This window comes from Gadus chalcogrammus, chromosome 12, assembly GCF_026213295.1.
Source record: "Gadus chalcogrammus isolate NIFS_2021 chromosome 12, NIFS_Gcha_1.0, whole genome shotgun sequence".
NCBI classification, from domain to species: Eukaryota; Metazoa; Chordata; class Actinopteri; order Gadiformes; family Gadidae; genus Gadus; species Gadus chalcogrammus.
In genome coordinates, this window is record NC_079423.1 from 5,309,654 (window position 1) to 5,328,888 (window position 19,235).

The window sequence follows — 19,235 nt, forward strand, 5'->3', positions numbered from 1 at the left end:
TAGTCCCCATACAAGCTGTTGTGGTTCTTTCACTCTGTCCAGTGTTTTCTAACTTCCTCGCCCTCATCTCCCTCTGCCAGGTGAAGTGTAACGAGCAGCCCAACCGCGTGGAGATCTACGAGAAGACCGTGGAGGTGCTGGAGCCAGAGGTCACCAAGCTCATGAACTTCATGTACTTCCAGGTAACGCTCTGACCCTGCCCACCTGCACACCAACCGGCCACCCTTTGGTCAGGTGGAGTAAGAGCCCGCCCATGATGCAGTGTGATTGGTTGTCGAATGTATTATGATGATCAATTTCTTAGAAAATAAATACATAAAATAACTACTTGTCTCTTCTCTCTTCCTCCTCTTTCTTCTCCCTCCTCCTCTCCCCTCTCCTCTTCCGCCTCCTCCTCTACCTCCTGTCAACCTCTTCATCCTCCTCCATCTCCTGTTCCTCCTCATTCTCCTCCTCCTCCATCTCCCCTTCCTCCTCATCCTCCTCCATCTCCTCTACCTCCCATCCTCATCCTCCTCCTCCATCTCTACTTCCTCCTCCTCCATCTCCTTCCTCCTCCTCCATCTCCTTCCTCCTCCTCCATCCCTCCTTTCTCCTCCTCCTTCTCCATCTCCTGTTCCTCCTCATCCTCCTTCATCTCTCCTTCCTCCTCCTCCTCCTCTTCCTCCTCCTCCTCCGCCCCCCCCTGTTCCTCCTCCTCCTCTTCCTCCTCCTCCTCCACCCCCCCTGTTCCTTCCCCTCCTCCTCCTCCTCCTCCCCCTCCCCCTCCCCATCCCCCTCCATCCCTCCTCCTCCCCCTCCCTCCTCCTCCTCCTCCTCCTACTCCTCCTCCTCCTCCTCCTCCTCCACCCCCCCTGTTCCTCCCCCTCCCCCTCCCCCTCCTCCCTCCCAGCGTACGGCCATAGACCGGTTCTGCGGGGAGGTCCGTCGGCTGTGCCACATCGAGCGCCGTAAGGACTTTGTGTCTGAGGCGTACCTCCTCACGCTGGGGAAGTTCATCAACATGTTCGCCGTCCTGGACGAGCTCAAGAACATGAAGTGCAGTGTGAAGAACGACCATTCTGCCTACAAGCGGTACGCGCATACTGGGAGTATATCTATAAATACCGGGCGGCTCGGTGGCTCAAACCACTAACATGCTGACCATGTAGGCAATACGCTTCGTCGGTTTGCAGCTGTTTTGCTGCATGTGGTTCTGCATGTGGTTCCTTCTCCTCTTCACCCCACCTTCCAGCCTGTTTTCACTGTCCTGTCTATAAAGACAAGGAACCTCATGAACATAAATAATACAATGATAAGAATTCTATATATGCTTTAAACACACTCATGGATATATCAAATACAAGGATGTTAACCTACCATTAACTCATGATAACAACATGGACTTTCACTTAAAAACATTCAAACGTAAAATCGGATACTAACATCCTCTGTGTAATTGCATGCATCGTTTATAACATTTGCATGTCAACATGCTTACCACAAGAGGGCGGTGTTGGTCTAAGGAACTGCCCTAAGGATATTTCTACATACTCCCCACTTGTGTAAAAGAAGAAGAACAATTTCTTTGGCTGTGGAGATGCTCATGTCATCTTGATTAATATTAAATAAGTTATATTTTCTTACCATCTGGAGGATATTGTTTTTTTTTCTTGGGACAGTTCATACTTATTCTAAGTTATCTTTTGTTATTAAAACATGTTTCCTGTCTTCTTCCCCACCAGGGCAGCCCAGTTCCTGAGGAAGATGTCAGAGCCGTCGTCCATCCAGGAGTCTCAGAACCTGTCCATGTTCCTGGCCAACCACAACAAGATCACCCAGGTCAGACAGACAGGCCATAGTCAGCCCAGAAACAGACATCGACTTGTGGCCTAAAATCACATCCACTTAGGTCTAATTGATTCGATCTCCAGCCAACTAGCTTTCCTTGTCCCAGTTCTGTTAGTTTCTAATTCAAATAGTGTTATAATACCACAAGCGGCAGGTTCTCATATTTGAAAATGTCAAGGTTCACTGCTTCTCACTTGTTGTTCAACACAGTATGAATCTACTCATACTTTGATGCTATTGATTCACACAGGTAGAACTTGACATGTAGGGATGATTTTCAGATTGACTGTGATTGGTGTTAATGATGATATTTGTACTCTTTGCTCTATGAGTGATGTCCTCGATGTGTGTCTCCAGTCTCTCCAGCAGCAGTTGGAGGTGATCAGCGGCTACGACGAGCTGCTCGCGGACATCGTCAACCTGTGTGCTGATTACTACGAGGACAAGATGTACCTCACGCCCAATGAGAAGCACACACTGCTCAAGGTAGCAGCAGGACCCTGCTAACAATAGCCTAGCCCTCCAATGCTAGCCTTACCTTGCCAACCCTAGCTTAACACTAGCCTAGTGCGAACAATAGGCTAGAACTGCTGATGCTAGCTTAGCCTTTTTAACACTAAAGACTTGCCGAACCCTGCTAATGCTAGCCTAGCCCTGCTAACGCTAGTCTAAAGCTAGCTTGCCTCTGTTAACCCATATCCCCTTAACGCTTTGCTATGTCGTAGGTCATGGGCTTTGGCTTGTATCTGATTGACGGATCCAACAGCAACATCTACAAACTAGACGCCAAGAAGAGACTCAACCTCACCAAGATCGACAAATTCTTCAAGGTAATGAAGGGAGAAATTTGATTTAAAGTGATGCCACTTGTTATAGGGTTGTTTTACATTTTATACAATGCGCAAAATGAACTAAACCCAATGCAAAATATAACGCAAACATTGGCAAATGTTCCCATCCAACAACATACTTGTTGTCCCTCACAGCAACTGCAGGTGGTGCCTCTGTTCGGGGACATGCAGATTGAGCTGTCCCGCTACATCAAGACCAGCGCTCACTTTGAGGAGAACAAGTCCAGGTGAGGGAGCACCTGTAGGCAGGAGGTCTAAAGACCAGGGGTCTGGACTCTGGATCCTACTGAAGGATGACAGAGTCACTTGGGAGAGAAGAATATTTTTTTTCATACCAAAATACAGCCACTTAATCAAACAGGGGCAGTTTGGATTAGTGTCTTAGTGTCTGATATGAAGCACAACAATCGTGCAAAAGGTTTTCTTTAACAAACCACACAAACGTGCTGAAACTTTCCCAGTTCCTTCTCTCGATATCCAGTTCCCCCACGATCCAAACTTTAAAAAAAAGCTGTATTGGCATGGAAAGCAACCAGGTTAAGATGTTAACGAGGGTAAACAACCATTTCTAGCAGCCTGTAAGTTAATCTAAAAAGCTAAACTTGATGTAAAAAAGTCTAAATCTGTAATGTGTCTCCCCTGCAGGTGGTCGTGTACGTCCCCCTCCAGCAGCCCCCAGTACAACATCTGTGAGCAGATGATCCAGATCCGGGAAGACCACATGCGCTTCATCTCTGAGCTGGCGCGCTACAGCAACAGCGAGGTCAGCGGGGGTCCCTACACCAAAGAGTCACAACCTTACACATCACCACAGACTGGCTGGGGGGGAATGGTGGAGATAGGATCAATACATTTAACTTGTAAATGAGTAGACCCTTACTGTGGGGATCTTCAGGGAAGTGTGTTCAACGCTGAAGCCCACACCACATGGGCTGTTTCCATTTTTGATTCTGCTTTCGATCTCTATAGACATAAATCATCCATACGTTTTAGATGGATATGTAGAATTACATTTAGGGCATGAAGCAGATGCTTATATCCAAATCGATTTACAAGAAGTACATTTGTTAGTACATAACTTCTCATGGTCATGAAAACCCCTATACCACTGTTTTTAGTGATGTCTGTTCTTTGAGTAATCTTTCACCAGCTTAATACTATTTAAAATCGTCTCCATTAACATTTATAACGAGCATTAATATAATGTTAAGAATGCACATTTGAGTTTTAAAACTCGAGTAACTCTAAAATAACACTTTTCTGCCTGAAATCACCTCATAACAGAAGGCTCAAACACAGATCTGTTTTAATTGTGTTTGTATTTCCTAATGTGCCTTTATGTTTGAGTGTTTGTGTGTGTGTGTGTGTGTGTGTGTGTGTGTGTGTATTGACTCTGTGCTCTGCGTCACTGGGTCAGGTGGTCACCGGGTCGGGGCGACAGGAGGCCCAGAAGACGGACTCTGAGTACAGGAAGCTGTTCGACCTGGCCCTGCAGGGCATGCAGCTGCTCTCGCAGTGGAGCGCCCACGTCATGGAAGTGGTGAGACCCAGGAGCAGGGACTGGGACTACGGAATATGGACTAGGTCGGGCAGGGTTGCCCGACCGTTTTATCGTAGCGCAGCCACAATTTAGTGTGCGCCTACCAAGGACCGTGTTTTCTGACACAAACAATACAGTAATACATTCATTGAAGTAAATGTGCGTGGTGCAAAGATTAAGCAAAAGTAGGCCTAGGACTGACCTCTAACAGCACAACAGACAGAGAGTTTGATGTATTTTACACAACAGCAGGAGCTACACACACCACATAAGGGACACAACATTTCTCGCAATCGACTGCAACTTGACCCGCGATCGACTGGTTGACTGTGATCGACCGGTTGACTGTGATCGACTGGTTGACCGCGATCGACTGGTTGACCGCAATCGACTGGTCGGGTACCCCTGGACTAGGGGAATAGTTGAGGGACTAGGAACTACAGTTATGGATTAGGGGAAAAAGGCCCCAGGATTAGGGACAAGGAATATGGATGAGGGACTAGGGTTCTAAACTCAGGGTTATGATTAGGGATAAGGAGCTAGGATTAGAGAGTAGGTGTAACGACTCTTAGACTAGAGGTACAAGGGGATTAAGGACTAGGATTAGTGACTAGGACTAGGGTGTAGGTCCAAAAAATCTCAGAAGTAAAAAAAATGGTAATGATTATTTCCCAAAACAAGATCAATATATACCACCAATACTATAGCATTTTCTAGTGTCTAAAATCCGTGTCCTAATCTGTCTGCCCTCTCTGTGTAGTACTCGTGGAAGCTGGTCCATCCCACGGATAAGTACTCCAACAAGGAGTGTCCCGACAACGCCGAGGAGTACGAGAGAGCAACCAGATACAACTACACCAGCGAGGAGAAGTTTGCCCTCGTAGAGGTCTGTACCCCTGCCTTAGTGTCCTCTGCCCCCTCCTGCCTTCTTCCCCCTGCCTTCTGCCCCCCTGCGTTCTGCCCCCCTTGCCTTCTGAACCCCACAACAAGCGCTACCATCCACCAACAACATCTCCCAGTAATGGGGTAGTAAAGTCTCAATGTATCACATTGAGCCCCCCCCAGTTAGTAGGTGGCACGCTATAACAGATAACAGTGTTGTGTCCACTCTACCTGACTCCGCCACTGTGATGGGAACCGACTGACTCAGCGGGGCTCGGCTGTATGGGTGGCGCGGGTGGGAGGGGTTTGGGAATGTTGATAGTGAGATGAGACATGGCCTTATCTCCTAAAGTCATCAGTACATTAAACCCGCTACTGCTTGTTTTCAGATTCATCCCTGTTTTCTAGTTATTACAATCAACAAATCGGCTACTGCTTGTGTCTGCCCGGGTGTATTAATGTATTATGTTTATTATAATTAATAAATAAGATAGCGCTTGTGTCTACTCAGGTGTATTTATGTTTTCTAGTTATTATCATTAATTAACAGCTACTGCTTCTCTCTCCAGGTGTATTTATGTATTATAATTAATAAATAAGCTATTACTTGGTTCTGCTCAGGTGTATTTATGTATTCTAGTTATTATCATTAAATACCAGCTACCGCTTGTCTCTCCAGGTGTATTTATGTATTCTAGTTATTATCATTGAATACCAGCTACTGCTTGTCTCTCCAGGTGTATTTATGTATTCTAGTTATTATCATTAAATACCAGCTACTGCTTGTCTCTCCAGGTGTATTTCTGTATTCTAGTTATTATCATTAAATACCAGCTACTGCTTGTCTCTCCAGGTGTATTTATGTATTCTAGTGATGATCATTAACTAACCGCTGCTGCTTGTCTCTCCAGGTGTATTTATGTATTCTAGTTATTATCATTAAATACCAGCTACTGCTTGTCTCTCCAGGTGTATTTCTGTATTCTAGTGATGATCATTAATGAACCGCTGTCGCTTGTCTCTCCAGGTGATGGCGATGATCAAGGGGCTGCAGGTTCTGATGGGCCGCATGGAGAGCGTGTTCAACCACGCCATCCGCCACACCATCTACTCGGCCCTGCAGGACTTCGCCCAGGTCACCCTGAGGGACCCGCTGCGCCAGGCCATCAAGAAGAAGAAGAACGTCATCCAGAGGTGAGGGAGCGCGGGTCGTCATCCGGGCCAGTAGAGGGGGCTGTAGAGCAACTGAACAGCGGTTACCTCAAACCACTTTTAATTCATTGAGGGAAGTTTAATTAATGACCAGCCTGGAGGAGCAAGATGTCTGACCCCTAGCTGCTCATGTTAAGATGTCTGACCCCTAGCTGCTCATGTTAAGATGTCTGACCCCTAGCTGCTCATGTTAAGATGTCTGACCCCTAGCTGCTCATATTAAATAAATCCATCTCTCGATATGTCAGTTGATATTATGTGAGTGTATGTCAGTTAGTGCGGGTCTTCATCCGTCTGTTAAACCCAAATCCCGCGTCACCGTCTTGCACGTATGCCAAGATCTGCGTCGCTACTTGGAGCGAACACAGCCCTTTAAATGGTCGATGACCTCGGTGTACATCAAGTGGTCTTCATCGCAGAGCTTAGCAACGCATCGCCCAACGCATCGAGCATGCACAGGGTTCTGGTTTGTTCCTAGACGGCCGGACAGTCGAATAAGATGGACGCACCTGGTGAAATTACGACACTGAATTTTTGGTGATTTTGTTTCACACACTCTTCTCATCTGACAATGTTTATGAAAAAATCACTAGGGATATAAAAACAAATCCTAAATGACAGGAGTGTGTTTACGACTCCATGTTGGTTCTCAGTTTGCCAGTAGACCATCTGACTGTGTGTGTGTGTGTGTGTGTGTGTGTTTGTGTGTGTGTCCACTCAGTGTACTGCAGGCCATCAGGAAGACCATCTGCGACTGGGAGACGGGTCGTGAGCCCCACAACGACCCGGCCCTCCGCGGGGAGAAGGACCCCAAGGGGGGCTTCGACATCAAGGTCCCTCGCCGCGCGGTGGGCCCCTCCAGCACGCAGGTACACACGCACACGCACACGCACACGCACACACACACACACACTATGTAACTTATTATCCTATTTTGGAACAGACCATCAATGTAATAACCGGGTCATACTATTTTCTAGGTGATTTTGTTTATAAATCCCACTCAAATAAACTGTAATATTGGAATTTTTTTCAATATTTATTTTTATTCTATCAGAGGATCAAGTAGAGGATGTATAGGCTAGAGTTATAGTTTTATTTTTTTTCAGCTTATTGCTGGACTATGTCCGGCATTTCGTATGGTTTTAAGCAGATGATTTGACTTCCTCTTTAGATGTCCTATAAGCCTAACAATTGTGCCGCCATCCCTTATTTGGGCATAAAATATTGTCCTAACGCATTGGTTTATTTGAGTCAATAACAAGCCGACAATAGTAGCCAGAGTTCTAGCAGCGTTTTGTCTAGATTGTAATACTACGTCATGCTATAATGAGATGTCCCATGTTTCCTGCGGTAACCACGTATGACATCGTATTAAACCTAAGAAGGAGGAAAAACAATCGTCTGCGTTTGAAATTGGATCTCGGGCATCTCATTGTTCCTTACGTCTGTTATGTCACATAAATCCCGTAAATCCCTAACCCAAACATGGTTTCCTTTCCCTGTGATCTTAATCAACTCTGAAACGCTTCCAATACCGTCAGGTCTTATGTTGTGTGTCATACAAATCAGGCCGACCTCAATCTGAGGCATCGCATTTTGTAGCTAAACTCAGTGTTCAATACAATGTGAAGGGTCAAAGGTCATTGACTGTTACTGATTGGATATATCTGCTGCCTCAGATAAAAACATGCTAGTGCATTTGGAATGTTAGGGTTCTTAGAATTGTAGGGTCATTGTAAAGTTGAGGGAAAGTGTTTGGGGTACGGTCGTTGTATAGTAATGTGTGTGTGTGTGTGTGTGTGTGTGTGTGTGTGTGTGTGTGATTGTGTAGCTGTACATGGTGAGGACGATGCTGGAGTCTCTAGTCGCTGATAAGAGCGGTTCGAAGAAGACCCTTCGTAGCGGCCTGGAAGGCCCCACCATCGTGGACATTGAGAGGTTCCACCGGGAGTCCTTCTTCTACACCCACCTGCTTAACTTCAGCGGTGAGAACCTTACATTTCAGCTCCTGACACTCACTAAATCACTCACCAGACTCTAAGGCCCAATCCCATTTCTACCCCTTACCCCTTCCCCTTACCCATCCCCCTTGTTTTGAAGGGGTAAGGGGTAGAAATGGGATTGGGCCTAAATCTCTTATTGCGTTTGATGTCGTTACACCCTATGTTAAGGTGGCGAGTCGGCGACATTAATATTTGTATATCTTATATCTCACATGTTTGTGTCAATTTTTTTATAAACTTTTTGTGCCACCTCGGTTAAGCTGAGTTGGGAGTGTTGGTGCGAGGTTGCCGGTTCGACCACCAATGCCCCAAGCTTTCTGCTTGAGCAAGTTGTGGGGATTCTTGGGCAGGAATTCTTACCCCGACCCTCTCCGCCCTTCCAGAGACCCTGCAGCAGTGCTGCGACCTGTCCCAGCTGTGGTTCAGGGAGTTCTTCCTGGAGCTGACCATGGGCCGAAGGATCCAGTTCCCCATCGAGATGTCCATGCCCTGGATCCTCACCGACCACATCCTGGACACTAAGGAGTCCTCCATGATGGAGTGAGCCTCACACACACACAGACACTTCCCCTCAGGCTTGGTTTGCTTTATAGAGTTTAGTTTGGAACACACCAAAAGGCTTTTAAAATTCCCCAAACACAGAGGGAAGAAACTTTGAGGAAGATCACACAAGAGGGATCCCACCTCCACATTCATGGATGTTTGGGAGGGAAAAGGGTTCCAAGTGGTCAGACGTATAATGGTGGTAGGTATAATGGTATCTCTCTCTCTCCAGATATGTGCTGTACCCGTTGGACTTGTACAACGACAGTGCCCACTACGCCCTCACCAAGTTCAAGAAGCAGTTCCTCTACGATGAAATCGAGGCAGAGGTAAACATCCTGGGTGTTTCCAACTCCTACTGCCTTTTAAGGTGGAGAAACAAAATAAGATGAGAAGGCAGCCAGGATTGTCTGTCGGTTTTCCTATTTCTTCATCCAAACAAATGCAATGGAAGAAACAGGAATGTGGTCGCTTCACGTAGCGGAATTATATTGTAAAACAATTAACGTGTAAAAGTGACCTTTAATAAGCATAACTTTCAAAAGAATGTCCTTCTCTGCCTGCTTAATCTCTCTCTAATGGGGCCACGTTTGTTTAAATGAACATAAAAAATCGTTTGTTTCATAGAGAATATTTCTGATCAATAACTGAAATGACTCCTCTCCTCCCAGGTCAACCTGTGTTTCGATCAATTTGTTTACAAACTGGCCGACCAGATCTTCGCCTACTACAAGATTCTAGCTGGAAGGTAATTCCAAAAATGATTCCTTTCTTGTCTTTAGTTTTTAATTTAATAAACCTTTTATGCTAGGGTAATTTATGTTAGAAGCACTTTGGTCATATTTGTTGAAATTGTCCTTACTATACTGTGACATTGTAGATTCTAAAAAGTGTGTGTGTGTGGCTGTAGTCTGCTCCTGGACAAGAGGCTGAGGACTGACTGTAAGAACCAAGGAGCAAACATCCCGTGGCCGGCTTCTAACCGCTACGAGACCCTACTGAAGCAACGCCACGTCCAGGTACTGCAGTGATGCCCTACTGATGCTCCTACTGTCTCCCTCCCTCTCTCACTCATTGACTGTCTCTCACTCACTGTCTCTTACTGTCCAACCTCTCCCTCACCCTCTCACTCACTGTCTGTCTGTCTCCCTCACTCACTGTCTGTCTCTCACTCACTTTCTGTTACTCTCCTACCGTCTCCATCCCAGTCTCTCACTCACTGTCTGTTTCTCGATCACGCTCTGTTACTGTCCTACTGTCTCCCTCACTCATTCACTGTCGGTCTCCGTCTCTCACTCACTGTCTGTCTCTTTCCCCCACTCACTCTACAGTCTCCCTCACAGTCTTTCACTCTCCTCCTCCTCCTCCCATCGCTCTACTTCGTATAAAAGATGATAAATCGCTACATTGACCTCACCCACACGTCTGACCCCTGACCCCTCCTCTGACCCCTCCTCTGTCCCCAGCTGCTGGGCCGCTCCATCGACCTGAACCGCCTGCTCACCCAGCGGGTGTCCGCGGCGCTCTACAAGTCCCTGGAGCTCGCCATCAACCGCTTCGAGAGCGAGGACCTCACCTCCATCATGGTGAGCACCTGGATGCCTCCAGCCGGACCCGGTCCACACAGCTCGTACTCTACCAGTCAAAAGATCATTGTCCATTTCAATATGTCCTCGTCGATGTATGAATCCATCTTACATGTATTGTTATCTGTTGCTGTGGAGCTGGGTTGGTAGGGTAGGGGGGAGGGACACTGCCAAGGTAAGGGCTCCCCACAGGATACGGGGAGTATTCTGGGATTATATAGTGTGTGTGTGTGTGTGTGTGTGTGTACGTATATGTTTGTGGTTCTTCTTCGTCCCGGGGGTTGTGTGTGTGTGTGTGTGTGTGTGTGTGTGTGTGTGTGTGTGTGTGTGTGTGTGTGTGTGTGTGTGTGTGTGTGTGTGTGTGTGTGTGTGTGTGTGTGTGTGTGTGCATAGACATTGCAGCTGTGTGTGTGTGTGTGTGTGTGTGTGTACGTATATGTTTGTGGTTCTTCTTCGTCCCGGGGGTTGTGTGTGTGTGTGTGTGTGTGTGTGTGTGTGTGTGTGTGTGTGTGTGTGTGTGTGTGTGTGTGTGTGTGTGTGTGTGTGTGTGTGTGTGTGTGTGTGTGTGTGTGTGTGTGTGTTGTTCCTCTCATGACACCAGGGTTGTGTGTCCCGCTTCAGGAACTGGAGGGTCTGCTGGACATCAACCGCATGACCCACAAGCTGCTGAGTAAGTTCCTGACGCTGGACTGCATGGACGCCATGTTCCGGGAGGCCAACCACAACGTGTCGGCGCCGTACGGCCGCATCACGCTGCACGTCTTCTGGGAGCTCAACTACGACTTCCTGCCCAACTACTGCTACAATGGATCCACCAACCGGTAGGCCGCCGGCTGCACTATCCACTGACACCTTCTAGAACCTTCAAGAACCTTGCATCTGGAACCTTGCTTCTTGAACCTTCTAGAACGTTGCTTCTAGAACCTTCTAGAACCTTGCATCTGGAACCTTGCTTCTAGAACCTTGCATTTTGAACCTTGCTTCTTGAACCTTCTAGAACGTTGCTTCTAGAACCTTCTAGAACCTTGCATCTGGAACCTTGCTTCTAGAACCTTGCCTTTTGAACCTTGCTTCTGGAACCTTCTACAACGTTGCTTCTGGAACCTTGCCTCTAAGAGCTCCCCACTGACCCCTGCATCTCCCCAGGTTCGTCCGCACCATCCTGCCCTTCTCTGCGGATTTCCAGAGAGACAAGCCCCCCAACGCCCAACCCCAGTACCTGTATGGGTCAAAGGTCAGCCACTAACAAACAAACCTGAACCATTTTAAAAGGCTATTTATTTATTGGGCTATTAGGTCATTTAGTAGATGTTCTATCCCAAGCGACTGTGAACCCTACCTGTCATTAAGGTGCAGTCCGGGCTAGAAAGTACAGTGACATGGCGTTAAGGAGCATAAAAGGGGTTAGGCGCTACAGTGACCGGTCGTTATGGTGCAGGTAGGGGTTAGACGGTACAGACAAGTCATTAAGAAGCAGGTATGGGTTAGATGCTACAGTGACATGCCATTAAGGAGCAGGTAGGGGTTAGACAGTACAGACGGGTCATTAAGGGGTAGATAGGGGTTAGACAGTACAGACAGGTCAAAGAGCAGATAGGGGTTAGACGCTACAGTGACATGTCATTAAGGGTTAGACAGTATAGACAGGTCATTAAGGAGCAGATAGGGGTTAGACAGTATAGACAGGTCATTAAGGAGCAAATAGGTGCTAGGTGCTACAATGACATGTCATTAAGGAGCAGGTAGGGGTTAGACAGTATAGACAGGTCATTAAGGAGCAGGTAGGGGTTAGACAGTATAGACAGGTCATTAAGGAGCAGGTAGGGGTTAGACAGTATAGACAGGTCATTAAGGAGCAGGTAGGGGTTAGACACTACAGTGACCTGTCATTAAGGAGCAGGTAGGGGTTAGAGAGTATAGACAGGTCATTAAGGAGCAGGTAGGGGTTAGACAGTATAGACAGGTCATTAAGGAGCAGGTAGGGGATAGACACTACAGTGACCTGTCATTAAGGAGCAGGTAGGGGTTAGCGCTCATCTTGCTCTAGGAGGCCTACAGGTGGACTGTGAACACTGGGGATCGAACCCAGTGCCTTTCAGCTTGGCGTCAGAGATCCCCCCCTCCCTGATATTGTTCTTTGCTTTGATCTTTATGTTGCAACATTTTTCCTAATACAAAATGAGACATTTTTATTATTTTTATTATCTATAATACATTGATTCTATAAACTATAATGTATGTATTAAACATACATTATACAATACATTTACGAGTGCGTAGTCAATTCAAACCTGGAATCATACCTTGGAGTTGTGCATGGGGTTGCAATGCTGATTAACATTACATAATAATAATAGCACATATTAATCTCAAACAATGGCAACCTGACCACGATAGATAGATAGATAGATAGATAGATAGATAGATAGATAGATAGATAGATAGATAGATAGATGGAAACATAAAAATACATATTTAAAAATGATGACCCAGATGGACGGATGCAGATATCACTGGATAAATACTTACATTCCATGTCACAATGAATGGATGGACGGCTCGAGAGAATTACCATATTATGTAACCACATAGATGGGCGGTATTACCATTGCGACACTCTGGAGAGATTTATAAATATTATGACACGGGATGAATATTAACATATGACCCCGTACTCGGTGGCTACGTCCAAATAAGGAGTGTCGAGGGATAAAGCCGTGACCTCATTGCAGCGGAGGTCACACCGGCTCGCAGCCAGACAGCTTAGTGAAGCCTCTGATCTCCTGCTGATGGAGGGGCTGGCCCCCGCGCTCCAACACCACGCCCCGGGACCCCCGCACGCCCAGGGACCCGAACAGCGGGTTCAGGATCACCGTGGCGCGCTTGGCGGCGACGTCGTCCTCGCCGGCCCCGCCGTTGGCTCCGCCCCCCGCGCTGTAGATGAACCCGGGCGTGTCCGACCGGCCGTCGGCGGGGCGGTGGCCGCGGCGGTGTCCGTGGTGGGGGAGGGGGCAGACGTTGTGCAGGCAGCCCCACAGCAGCACGCCGGAGACGAGGAGCAGCAGGAGGCTGCTGGCCATCCAGAGACCCATCGCCGTCTCCCAGCCGCCGCCGCCTCCTCCTGCCCCTCCCGCTCCGCCGCCGCCGCCCCCCGGGGAGTCACCGCCCAGCGTGGAGAAGATCTGACACTGGTCCTTGATGGGGTTGGCCGCCTGGCACGTCACGCACAGGAAGTAGGCGGTGTTGGGCAGGAGGTGGACCACGTCGGCGCCGGTGCGGCTGGCGGGGATGCGCTCCTCGTGCTTGAAGCGCTTGCGCTTGTAGCCCACCTCCAGGCTGCTCCAGTGGGGGTCGTACATCATGCTGTAGAAGGTGTCCCGGCAGCCGCCGTACGCCGGCCAGCGCACGCGCGCCGTCGTGGCCGACACGTTGTACACCGTGATCGGCATGACAACGCGCCAACGCCAGCGTTGGTGGGTGGTGGGTTGGTTGGTCGGTTGGTTGGTCGGTTGGTTGATCGGTTGGTTGATCGGTTGGTTGATCGGTTGGTTGGTCGGTTGGTCGGTTGGTCGGTCGGTTGGTTGGTTGGTTGGTTGGTTGGTTGGTCGGTCGGTCGGTCGGTCGGTTGGTTGGTTGGTTGGTTGGTCGGTTGGTTGGTTGGTCGGTTGGTTGATCGGTTGGTTGGTTGGTTGGTAGGTTGGTAGGTTGGTTGGTTGGTTGGTTGGTTGGTTGGTCGGTTGGTTGGTTGGTTTTCTTTTTGAAGTCCCGAGTAGATTGTGTGTGTGTTACTCTTCTACAGATGCTGTGGTTTTCCTGAGACCAAAAACCAAGGAATTAAAATAAATAAAAGAGTGGAATATATAGGATATATGTGCTCCTTATGTGCAACAGTCTGTAGTGAATAATAAGACCATAGAAAACTAGAGACGTTTTTTGAATATGAATATGTTTTGATTATAGAATATTATATATCCCATACATGATTACTGAAATCAGGGATAAAGATGTTCCCTAATCCCTTGGGACGGCAACATAAATCTGAAACGGAGACGTAGTAACCGTGGGGGACGGGCGACGCGTGACGTGTGATGGATTAGTGGCGACAGCGCCCAACGGGGGATGGGGATGGGGGGGTGAGGTGGGGTCAGAGGTTAAGTAAATGACGTGATGTAACTCGGGATGATTGGGTTCATCTTGGCACTCTGCGTAGATCTGACTGCCTCGCGGCCTCACGTGCTCCCTGGACCACACACGCAGGGATCTAAACGCCGCTCGGGAAGGACGGGGTAGTGATGCGGGTGTTTGACTCCCCATCTGAAAGGTTCTGGGTTCAAACCCCAACGTCCACAGTCTATCTGGAGGCACTTTTGAGCAATTTGACTCCTAACCCCTACCTGCTCCTTAATGACGTGTTGAATATAAAAGATACTTCATCTGATTTAAAATGAAAGCCCAATAGCTGAAATGCACAAGGTGGTTCTATTAATTAACTAATTGTATTCATTAACTAATTGCAACCTAATTGTATCGGTGCTGCTACACGTCCTGTACAGCTGCCTCGCTGGGCGATTATCCCATCGCTGGCTGGAGACTTTTGACGTCTCGCCAGTAATTTACAATTAGTCATTTAGCAGACTACGCTTTTATCCAAAGCGGCTTAAGAGCGAGGCGGAGAAAAATCAAATGCAATCAAAATTAGAGTAGTAAAAAAATATGTATAAGTGCTTTACAACCTTGTTCCTAAAAACAACAACTGTACTTAGTTTCCTAGTTGCATAACAGTCATGAGAACATAACAAACATTCGAGCTGACATGTGTGGATAGTATTACTAAATTGTGCCAGGCTTGACACATTCTTCACATTTCTTCATCCATTTCACATCCAACTTGCATCCCATTGCTTGTTGGTAGTAAATGACAGATAAAAAGGGAAGAGAGAGCGAGAGAGTGGGGGGATGAGAGAAATCGGGGCACGGGGCGAGTTCTTGAGAGTTAACCATAGCAACAAGCATCTGCACAATCAAAAAACGAAAGGAACAGTCAAAACACAGACATACTGACCTGGAGAACAGAATTGTTTCGGGGCGGTCTCTTACCTCGGAGTTCAGTCTGCCTCCTCCAGTACTAGTCGAGGGGAGAGCCGTTAGATTAGAGTATCGTCGGAGGGTCCGCAGAGTGAGCTCTACGGTGGATGTGTTGCGTTTCAATCACTGGTTCTGTGATGCCGCTGCAGAGCTCCAGAGCTCCATCTCTGAGCTCCGCTGGCTGAGCTCTGAGCTGCTCTGCCGCTGGCCTTCTGCTGGGGGTGAGCACTGGATTACCGGCCTAGCAACATCAGGGAGGGAGGGAGGAGGGAGGGAGCAAGCTGGAAGCTGGTCTTGGCATGCAATGACGAGCGCATCTTCTGAGAATCTGTTTTGGAAGTAGTGGCCGCCATTTCAATGGTCATCCTTCTGAATCATGGAGGTGGCTTTTGAATCCTTTTGTCTATATATTAGACAATATATCATTTCCAATACCATCAATTGCAACATTTCCTCAATGTTTACCCTTATTTCAGTGTCTGAATGGTTTTGGTTGTTTTCTTTAATCTTGATGTAAAGGATGAGATTTTTAAAGGATTATTTTGTATTGCTTTACTGATTATTCAGTAAATGTTTAGACTGTAAACATGCATGTCTCCTTCTCCACCAGACTCTGAACCTGGCCTACACCAGCATCTACGGTTTCTACCGCAACTTCCTGGGCCCACCCCACATCAAGGCCATGTGCAGGTTGCTAGGCTACCAGGGCATCGCCGTGGTGATGGAGGAACTCCTCAAGGTGGTCAAGAGCCTGGTAAGGAGCCACGCCTTAACCCATCGTTCGAAACACCATCCCAGGGGATTTGGAGACAAAGCTGGGCATATCTCGTTTGAGTTTTTAGACTGATGATAGCCGGATAGATGATGATCAACAGTGTGTTGGGAGAAACAGATGCACATGAATGTAAGAAGTTGGGATTGTAAAAATAGGGTCATATGGCAAGAAAATTTGGGAACCGCTTACATTTCTATTTCCCCCCCAAGAAGTATTCCAAGAGTTGTCGTAGTCAACGAAACTATTCAACATATACAGTAAAGATTATTTTTTTTTAAGATATGTCAGACCCTGATTAAATTCTGGTGGAAGTTAAACCACCATGGATCCTCCCTACAGACACACCCTGTGTGAGCTTGACCCGCCCTGAGCCGCCGCTCCTCTTGGTTAACGTGTGTGTTGCTAACCCTCTGGCCTCCTGTGTAGCTCCAGGGAACCATCCTGCAGTACGTGAAGACCCTGATGGAGGTGATGCCCAAGATCTGCCGTCTGCCCCGCCATGAGTACGGCTCCCCAGGTGGGTCACCGTACACCATGCCGTGGTAGCATGAGTGGTGGAGCATTTATCCATGGCATAGTCTTTGAAGAAAGTTATTTCACTCAATGGATATTTAAAAATAAATCCATATTCAAGTCAGTTTAGCGCAAACGGTAAGCGCACACAAAATCCATATAAAATAAATTGCCATTTATTAATATATACATTTTGAATAAATATACCTTTTTATAATTTGTATTATTTAATAAAATAATCATATATCGACATATCCATAGATATAGATCTAGATCGATTGATTTAGTTGAATGTTTGGTTTGCTGATCCTGAGTCTCTATATATAAGTAAGAGTATAGATATATACAGGTATGTCTCTGTAGCAGTATAGACATATACACGTATGTCTCTGTAGGAGTATAGACATATACACGTAACTCTCTGTAGGAGTATAGATGTATACACGTATGTCACTGTAGGAGTATAGATGTATACACGTATGTCTCTGTAGGAGTATAGATGTATACACATATGTCTCTGTAGGATTATAGATGTTTACACGTCCATCTCTGTAGCAGTAGAACATGTAAACATGATTGCAACATTAACATGATGGCTCCCCAGGTATCCTGGAGTTCTTCCACCACCAGCTGAAGGACATCGTGGAGTACGCTGAGCTGAAGACCGTCTGCTTCCAGAACCTCCGGGAGGTGGGCAACGCCCTGCTCTTCTGCCTGCTCAGCGAGCAGAGTCTGGTACGTTGTACACCCCCTACCACCTCCATCTCCACCACCTATTGAAATAACCCTGCAGGTGAGAAACGGCGTGTTCCTGTACACCGAGGGATCGGAAACGGTGTGTGTGTGTGTGTGTGTGTGTGTGTGTGTGTGTGCGTGTGCGTGTGCGCACGCGCATGTGTAACTAGATATAAGTACATCCCACTGGCCACACAAAACAAGTTGATAGCACAAACAGGTTGCCTCCATGAACAGGTCAGCATTAGCAGGTCGGATTAGCACAAAACAATTGCTTTTCTAAACAGGTTCCCAAAGCAACGCGCTGAGAAAAAGTTATGTTTAAGCCTCATGGCGTGTGAGGAGTGTGGAGAGGTACATTTGCCTCAGGCCATTTACATTGGAGAGTCACAAATTTTATTATATTTGTATAACCTGATAATAATGTGAGTGATTCATCTTCCCAATGCCATCTCATCGCTCGTGCTGCTCCATAAAAAGCCTTCTGGTCTTTCTAATCCACCTGGCCACAGCATTCAGTTAATCTCCATGTATCAGATTACACTCTCTTTCTCTAACAAACCCAGGCCATATTTACCTGCCCTGCACTAGTTTTGCATTCACATCAGATACAAAAGGCTGAGATGTTTACATTGGGACACCAGTGCCCCCTTCAGTTAATAACCTGTATGACATCAAATCTACATCAGAATTTTTACTTTGTGTTTTACAGTCCCAGGAGGAGGTTTGTGATTTGTTGCATGCGGCCCCATTCCAGAACATTCTGCCCAGGGTCCACGTTAAAGGTAAAGACAAGTTATGTTCCATAATTCAGTATGATCATTAATCTATCTTTACTATTGTACAAATAACCTACAGTTAGCGCATTACATATTTGTTTAGTTTTGATGACTCATTTAGTTTACCTACTAATTCATATTTTATAATGGTAATGAACATTTTTGAATTTCACTGTTTAACACAATGTCTTGTCGTGCTACTCCTTTTAATAAAATAACTTTAATGATAATGAGTTCGTCCCTTGTGTAAAATTATAACTTGACTCTTCCCTGTGTTCAGAGGGTGAACGTCTGGACGCCAAGATGAAGCGCTTGGAGGCTAAATACACGGCGCTGCACATGGTTCCACTGATAGAACGCCTGGGAACTCCACAGGTAGGTCATAACCCCCGTCACCACCACCACCACCACCACCGCCACCACAACCACCATCACCACCCATGACTCCGTCTTCACCATGACCCTGTGGTGTGTCGCACCGGCAGCAAATCGCCATCGCCCGCGAAGGCGACCTCCTGACCAAGGAGCGGCTGTGCTGCGGCCTGTCCATGTTCGAGGTGATCCTGACCCGCGTGCGCACCTTCCTGGAGGACACCATCTGGCGCGGGCCGCTGCCCAGCAACGGCGTGATGCACATCGACGAGTGCGTGGAGTTCCATCGGCTGTGGAGTGCCATGCAGTTTGTCTACTGCATCCCCGTGGGCGCGCACGAGTTCACCGTGGAGTAAGTCACGCTGGTTTTTGAAGTTGGTCCACTTTTTGTGAATGACCGAGGGATGACAAATGTAAAACGACAGCTGATGAATACAAGCAATGGGTCAATCTGCGGGAATTCACCTCAGGGCTTACCGCTCAGGACGCTAAATGCATTTTCACAGAAAGACGCATCCTACCTATT

General features: G+C 47.2%; 1 protein-coding gene across 1 annotated transcript in view; it reads left to right on the forward strand.

The window, feature by feature from the left end:
- Positions 1-19,235, forward strand: part of cyfip1 (cytoplasmic FMR1 interacting protein 1) — a 28,134-nt gene that overhangs the window by 6,507 nt on the left and 2,392 nt on the right. Inside the window, exons 5-29 of the mRNA XM_056604658.1 lie at positions 81-182; positions 893-1,074; positions 1,725-1,821; positions 2,188-2,316; positions 2,556-2,660; positions 2,817-2,908; positions 3,327-3,444; positions 4,099-4,221; positions 4,982-5,107; positions 6,131-6,297; positions 7,037-7,184; positions 8,150-8,303; positions 8,705-8,861; positions 9,097-9,193; positions 9,536-9,612; positions 9,775-9,883; positions 10,331-10,450; positions 11,072-11,271; positions 11,597-11,684; positions 16,146-16,289; positions 16,737-16,827; positions 17,428-17,558; positions 18,271-18,343; positions 18,618-18,712; positions 18,823-19,061. Coding sequence (XP_056460633.1) covers positions 81-182; positions 893-1,074; positions 1,725-1,821; positions 2,188-2,316; positions 2,556-2,660; positions 2,817-2,908; positions 3,327-3,444; positions 4,099-4,221; positions 4,982-5,107; positions 6,131-6,297; positions 7,037-7,184; positions 8,150-8,303; positions 8,705-8,861; positions 9,097-9,193; positions 9,536-9,612; positions 9,775-9,883; positions 10,331-10,450; positions 11,072-11,271; positions 11,597-11,684; positions 16,146-16,289; positions 16,737-16,827; positions 17,428-17,558; positions 18,271-18,343; positions 18,618-18,712; positions 18,823-19,061 — 3,164 coding nt within the window. The remainder of the gene's footprint in view (positions 1-80; positions 183-892; positions 1,075-1,724; positions 1,822-2,187; positions 2,317-2,555; positions 2,661-2,816; positions 2,909-3,326; positions 3,445-4,098; positions 4,222-4,981; positions 5,108-6,130; positions 6,298-7,036; positions 7,185-8,149; positions 8,304-8,704; positions 8,862-9,096; positions 9,194-9,535; positions 9,613-9,774; positions 9,884-10,330; positions 10,451-11,071; positions 11,272-11,596; positions 11,685-16,145; positions 16,290-16,736; positions 16,828-17,427; positions 17,559-18,270; positions 18,344-18,617; positions 18,713-18,822; positions 19,062-19,235) is intronic.